The sequence below is a fragment of the Rhincodon typus genome, chromosome 14 (genome assembly GCF_021869965.1).
Source record: "Rhincodon typus isolate 14 chromosome 14, sRhiTyp1.1, whole genome shotgun sequence".
Taxonomy (NCBI): domain Eukaryota; kingdom Metazoa; phylum Chordata; class Chondrichthyes; order Orectolobiformes; family Rhincodontidae; genus Rhincodon; species Rhincodon typus.
In genome coordinates, this window is record NC_063345.1 from 66599404 (window position 1) to 66606777 (window position 7374).

Consider the following 7374-nt stretch of genomic DNA (forward strand, 5'->3'; position numbering starts at 1 on the left):
CTGAGTACTGTTAAATTACCAGAAAATGTCAAGCGCTGATTAGGCAGAGAGAGCACATGGATTTATAAAATACCTGTTGTTACCTGCTGTATTGGAGGGAAAGTGGCAGCCTGTTTGGTGCACAGCAAGGTTCCACAAACAGCAATGTGATAATGCCCTGAACCCTCTGTTCTTTCGACATTTGTGTTTGAGGAGTGAATGTTGGATCAGGCCCTGGACAGAACCCACCGCTTTTCTCCTGAGAAACATCACGGGATCTTTTACATCCACTGGAGGGGGCAGGTGGGGCTTATTAATGTTTCAAGATTACATAGTTCACCAGCAGGAGGTTCCAGGCTGAATTTGGGGGTAACTACGTTCAGCACAGACTGCCAGGAAATTGTGGTTCAGAAGTGGTGAGCCCCTGCTTAAATATTTCAGCTTTTATTCAGAACACTCACTGTCAATAAGGAAGGGTTACAGACACTACCCCCTGCCCCCGACCCAGTATATTTGACCCTCTCAGGGCATCACCCACCCTCCTCTGCAGTGCCTCTTACCTGAGCCCATGAGGTGGTCACAGACCAGCAACACCCGCTGCACATTTTGATGGGACAGCATCTTGCAAAACCTATGCAAGATCTTTTGGAAAGGAGACCTAGAATTCCTCCTGGGAAATATGGAAGATAGAAGAGTTTTCCGAGCATCATGTTATCCATGAGTGCCAGTGGCGAGGGTGGGGGAGAAGAAGTGGTGACCTGGGGCACTTTCTGCCTCAATCTTCAGCCAAGCTTCCTCGTTTCCCCTTGCTTTCATGGGTTACTATTACATCTCTGAGATAAAGAACGTGGAGGGAGATGTACCCACGGGGATGACAATCTGCAGTTTTTATAGCTATTAACACAAAATACCTGATGCACAGAAATCGCAAAGTTGACAACAATAAAACATGCCACTGAATCAACAAGTTGGAATATTACACATGAAAGGGAAAGAGAAGGTTTTTGTCTGTTTTACCGCAATAAGTAAGTAATAGAACAGATTAAATTAAGAAGTATAATTAGACAAGTTATGAGCCAACTGTTTGGACAGCACACACATTGTATGCAATAAACAGTATAATACATGAAGCAGAAAATGTTCAGAGATGTCGATAAGAGGCAGGAAGGATACATCCTGGCTGATGAGATGGTGCACCTCAATCCCCTGAAAAAGAGACAGTAGAATATAGCTGACCTTGTTCGAATCCTGGAGGATTTTCACATTCTCAGCTCCAAACTTGTCACCGTAAAGTTTAAGGAGTCTTTCCGATATTTCAGACAGCCTGGTTAGCTTGGGTTCCTTGTAGATGTATTCTTTTCCATCTTCCTCTTCAAAGAAGCTCTGTTACAAAAACATGCAATAAGATTGAGAGCTTGCAGTTTGGAAAGAATGATGATCGAGTGCGATGGAAAAACAACATCCCATTGTGAAGATACCATTGGATTGCATTTGCTTTATTAACAGCACTATTAAAATTTCATTGTCATCTCCTTCAGTACCTTGAGTAAAATTGTATTTTATGTGAAACATTACCACAGAAGCATTATCAATAAGGCAATTAGCTAGAATTTTGTACAAATTGGGACATATTGATTAACGATGCAAAGGATGAACATAGACAATGTAAAACGGTTACAATATGGATAAACTCAGTGAGGCTGTTAGCCTGTTCACCGTTAGTTATGTCTAGCTAAACAGATGTGAAACGGAACAAACATGCATCAATTTCATTGAGTAGTCATGGTTTTTTTAAATTGTTATATGGGATATGGGCACCGCTGGCAAGGCTAGCATTTGTTGCTCATCCATCCCTAACTACCCTTGAACTGAATGGCTCTTTAAGGCATTTCAGAGGATGGTTAAGAGTCAACTTCATTGCTGTGGGTTTGGAGTCACGTATAGGCCAGATTCAGTAAGGACGGCGGATATCTTTTACGATTAGGAAGGAAATGAGTGAACCAGATGGGTTTTTCTGACAATCCAGATGATCGCCAGTCTTTTAATTTCAGACATTTTACTGGATTCAGGTTTCATCAGCTACATGATTGGAATTCGATCTCTTGTTGCCAGAACATTAGCTACTCCAGGGACGTTACCACTATGCCACCACATGGAATAAGCAGCAAGGAAGCCTGAATATGGAGTACCTTGGAATGATAATGACCTGAACCAGGCTCAAGATTCTGTCAGAGAGTGGCAAATAAGGTAATGGCTGACCATTCAGATGGACAGAAACAGGGTTACAGTGAATAAATGAGAATTTGTTTGGTGCTAAGAACGCATCAACATGAAGAGGAGGAGAACTTGGGAACATGTTAAATCCATCAAACCTGAGGTAGCTGATCATCTACCTCAATGCCCCACTTTCTCCCAGTATTTCCATTTCCCGGAATATTTCTAGTCTTCAAAAACATATTAATTTCTGTCTTGAACCTGTCTCCATTACCTTCCACTTCTACAGGAGTACAGAACAGAAGATAGACTCAGGAGGTGATAAGTGTCACTGGATTAGTAATTCAGACCCTCAGGCTATTGTTTTGGGGAGTAAAAAGTGGAAAATGCTGAAGAATACCCTGGACTGTTTCTCTCTCCCAAGAGGTGCTGCCAGACCTGCTGAGGTTCTCCAACACTCTCTGTTTCAATTTCAGATTTTCAGCATTCACAGTATCTTTCTTTCATTTTAAAGTTTTGGGGAGATGGGTTTGAGTTCCACTGCAGCAGATGGTGAAATTTGAATTTGATAAAAATCTGGAATAAAAAGCTAACCTAATGATAAATACCGTCAATTGCTGTAGAAGTCTATTTGGTTCACTCATGTCCCTTAGGGAGAGAAACCAGCCATCCTTACCTAATCTGGCCTACAAGTGACACCAGACCCACAGCAATGTATTGAATCTTAACTGCCTGTTGGTCTATTAAGGTTGGACAATAATAAATGCTGGTCTAGCCAGCAACACCCACACCCCATCACTCAAGGTAGAGGATTGGTGTTCCAACAGGAACGCCATTGCTGACCACCACCTTTTGCTAAATGTATGGTTTTGTACTTATTGTGGAAAATTTAGTAAAATCTGTGAAGCCTGTTGCAAGACCTCTATATGCTTGTGGTTTTGTAGCTAGTCTGAGCTGGAACTCCCCTTGACTCGCCAATCAGTGTCTGTAATTAAGCCAAGTCTTGTAACAAATTATGCAAACACCAGATCTTAAAAATAGCATTCCAGCAAAACTCCCACCATTAACAGTGCATTTCATAAGCAAATTCAGAATTTCTGCTACCCGTTGTGGACTGAAATGCTTCTGGATTTCCATCCCCAGTGCCCCATCTCTAGTTTTAACATTTTCTCTCCTTGTTCTTGATTCACCAACCGGAGTAAATGGTTTCCTGAATTTTAACATGCAGGTGTAACAAGCAATTAGGAAGGTAAATGGCATGTTGCCCTTCAATCCAAGAGGTTCTGAATGTAACAGCAAGGAGGTCATGTTGCAATTATATATATAGGGTATTGGTGAGACTGCATCCAGAGTACCCTGTACAGATGTGATTTCCTTGTCTCAGGAGGTATAGATATTTTCGAAACAACCTGGTCAGAGATGCTGTGATACACCTTGGAACTTGAACATGGGTCTCCTGGCTCCACTGTACCACATGAACCCTTACTGTAAGGAAATGCATACTTGTCTCAGAGAGGGTAAAATGAAGGTTCAATAATCTAATTGCCAGGGTAAGACGATTGACCTTTGATGGAAGAATAAGTACAAAAGTCCTTAATTCTCTGGCATTTAGAAGGAAAGAAAGATGATGTCTAAAACATAAAACATTCATTGATAACTCAACAGGCTACAGGCTAAGATGTGCTTTCCCCTGGCTCAACAGTCTAGAAATAAGGGTGAAAGTCTCAGGGTAAAGGATCATTTCTTTAGGAATGAGATAAGGAGAAATCTTTTCACTCAGAGTGTTGAAATCTTTAGAATTTTCTGCTCTGGACACTAAAGGAATCAAGAGGCATGGGAATTATTGTAAAAGACCAGAAACGAGTGTCTGAGCCATTCCTGCTCCCACTAGTTATGTGAATGACTCTGCATCTTTCTTGACTTCTATATCTAATTAGCAATGGACACATCCCATATGTTGACATGTGTCCGAATAACGAATACAATAGTGAACGCATTTAACATTTTCATCCGCAGCAGAGATAAACAATAGTGTAAGAGACACCTGTGAATGTTACACATTGGCACTCATTCACTAACTGAACATTGCAGAAAGATGAATCCACAAGGACACCTACACAGCAAGGTACTGGAGAAAGTAATACCCAGACTGAACATTTTCTACTGCTGTAGGTGCTCTGTACATGGATGAGATATCTACTTGCAACGTCAGCCACAGCCTCGAGGGATATAGGATCAATTTCCTCTCCAGAGCGTTGCTGACACAGAAACTAAGTTGACCCAACAATGCAATACTGAAGAAACGCGGCACTGCTGTACGTGCCACCCTGAGGATAATTCATAAAACTCAGATCTGTCAGTCCTTTCAAGTAGATACCAAAACTGCAAGGAACTATTTAAAGAACAGTAAGGAAGTTCGCTGGGTATCTAGTTCAATATTTAATCCTCTATTAAATTTACAAAATCAGAATACCTGCTCATTATTACACTGCTGTTTGTGCTGTGCAATTAACTGCTCCATTTCAAATGTATTTCAATGGCTGTAGTGCTCACTGACATATCCTGGTTCCTGGCCATTAAACAAGCCTTGATTTTTAAAACTGCTTACATGTTTCTCTATGGTCTCACTCCTCCCTCTCTCTCTGCAATCTGCTCCAGCCCCCACTGTCCTTTGAGATATTTGCCTTCTTCTAACTACAGCCGCTTCAGTATTCACAATTTTAATCAGTCCGTTGCTGTTGGCTCTGACTTTTTGTTTGGGACCTAAACTCTGAAATTGCATTCTCACTGCTGTAGTTTGGGCATTATGCTCAGGAATTCCCTCCTTAAAATTGCTCCCCTTGCTCTCCCCCTGTAGGAGCCCCCTTAAAACCCTGCCACTTTAACTAAGCTCTGGCCATCTGCCTGAACTTGTGGCTTGGTGCCAGATGTTGTCCTGTGAAACACTTTTGCAAGTTCTAATGCATAAAAAGGTGCTAAATGAACACAAGCTGTTGTTGTGTCACATCCCGAGTTTGAGAAAATTCCCTCAATTGAGTGGAATCCCATTCTTCCTGCAACATGTCACTCACCTGACCGTAAAAAGCAACACGGAAAAATGTTCCCAGCAGTCTTCGCCCCGTGTGAAGGACATGAATTATTTTCTTATAAGCTTCATTCAGTGTGTTATAAATGAAAGCAAGTTTCTAGAGTACAAAGGAAAAAGAAATTAAGAACAAGTTGATACAAGACACTGGGCAGGAGATTTATAAATTGAAGCCAACACAAGGCTATAGAGTCTAAATTCCGTTATTAGGGATCGGGTGGGAGGCTGCACACTAATGTCCCAATTTTGCCAGCACAGTTACATAAGTGGTTATTCTAGACATATTTCAATTTTGATTGAGTCAAGTAGTTTTGCTTGGCAATTTGAATTACACCAGTACAGAGGTGCCATCACTATGGCATGAAGGTAATAAAGACAAGAACAAAATGTTTGCACACTTCAGATCATAACAAAATACTGCAGCAGATGTTATATCTGTTCTTGGTACAGTGATTAATTATAATGCTTTTGTTTTGAGAAGTTAAGTGATCAGTAAATAATTTGGTTGCCAAGCTGTTAAGGGAAAGTTAGCATTTTGAAAGAATAATATTTTTCATAGAAACGTAAAAAAAAAGGAGCAGGAGCAGGTCATTATGCACCAATGTTCAATATGATCATGGTTGATCATCCAACTCAGTCCCCTGGTCCCAGTTTCACGCCATACCCTTTGATCTCTTTAGCCGTAAGAACTAATCTAACTCCTCCTTAAAAACGTGCAATATTTTGGCCTCAACTGATTTCTGTGGCAGAAAATTCCACAAACTTGCTGCTGTCTAGGTTAATAAAATTCTCATCGTGGTCTTAAATGGGCTATCTCATGTCCTTAAACTGTGATCCCTAGTTCTGGACTCTCCAGTCATCGCAAACTTCCTTCCTGCATTTGCCCTGTCTAGTCCTGTCAGAATTTTAAAGATTTATAATGAGATTGCACGAACTGTTGACATTGTTTTAATTTGGTCCTTTACGCCTGTCTCAGCCATCTGATTGGCTCCTTCAAAGTTTTAACAGATAGCAGAGATATTGCTGTGTTCAAAGGCTCTGACAGATTGTACTCAGGAGGGTTACCTAAGGCAGTAGTTCAGTGAAATGTCATTACAAATGGCCTTCCAAGCCATGAATGGATTCTGCTCAGCAGGGGCTGTTAGCACAGCTATCAACAGGAATGTGACCTTGACAGTTTTGTGAGGTTTTCAGAGGATTTTTAAAAAAAATAGATATCAGGTAATGTTTTTTCTATTCTGATGATTTATACACTTTTCAAAAGATGGCCAGATGTGATTATAGATCCCGACAGATCTGTTTATAGTGGATTACGGTGTGGCATGTTTTGTTGGGTGAAAGGTATAAAATGAAAGGCTTAAGAGATTGAGATGGGGTATTGGAGAGGAAAAAGGGATGGTCTAAGGGGTAAGAGAGTGAAAATTAAGGGTCCTCGCATCGATCTTCAGAACAGGACTTGTCTCAGTGAACAGATGTGGGCCTTTTAACCTTTGGACGTTTAATAACTGGAGGAGATTACTTTTTGCATCACCGAATAAAATGATTATAAAAGTCCATGCTTAGCCTCCAGCAGCTGATTAGTTAAAAATCAAGACAACAGTACTGGCCCCAGGGTTTGGCTGTGCAAGGGTCCTGGTTTGTCCTGAATTGATACAAGGACCACTATTACAATGGTGGGTCCAAACCTGTCGTTCGAGAAATGGGTTTTGTCACAAGGTTCTGAAAACAATCCTCTGGTGGTTTGGAATGACAGGTGGAAACTCTGCTGTGTTCAGCTCTCCAGGTTGAGCTGCAGGAACTTACCTCAAAGTCCCTCCGTTTTTCATAGATAGGAATGATGAACTTGTAAATCACTGCCATTAACTCATAGCGCTCAGCGTTCCACAGTCCGTCTGCACACTTCTCCAATAATTCCACCAGCACATCCTGTAGAGAAGACACACTAACCGTTGAACTACAGGAACATCTGGAATATTGCACCAAAACTGAGGCAGCATTGTATCTGTGACAACAAGGTGCAGGGCTGGATGAACACAGCAGGCCAAGCAACATCATAGGAGCAGAAAGGCTGACGTTTCGGGCCTAGACCCTTCATC

General features: G+C 41.3%; 1 protein-coding gene across 1 annotated transcript in view; it reads right to left on the reverse strand.

Annotated features, from left to right (window-relative positions):
• The window catches only part of dock11 (dedicator of cytokinesis 11), a 252061-nt gene that overhangs the window by 22026 nt on the left and 222661 nt on the right, over window positions 1-7374 (reverse strand). Inside the window, exons 43-45 of the mRNA XM_048604955.1 lie at window positions 7082-7204; window positions 5265-5378; window positions 1216-1362 (exon numbers count right to left, since the gene is read on the reverse strand). Coding sequence (XP_048460912.1) covers window positions 1216-1362; window positions 5265-5378; window positions 7082-7204 — 384 coding nt within the window. The remainder of the gene's footprint in view (window positions 1-1215; window positions 1363-5264; window positions 5379-7081; window positions 7205-7374) is intronic.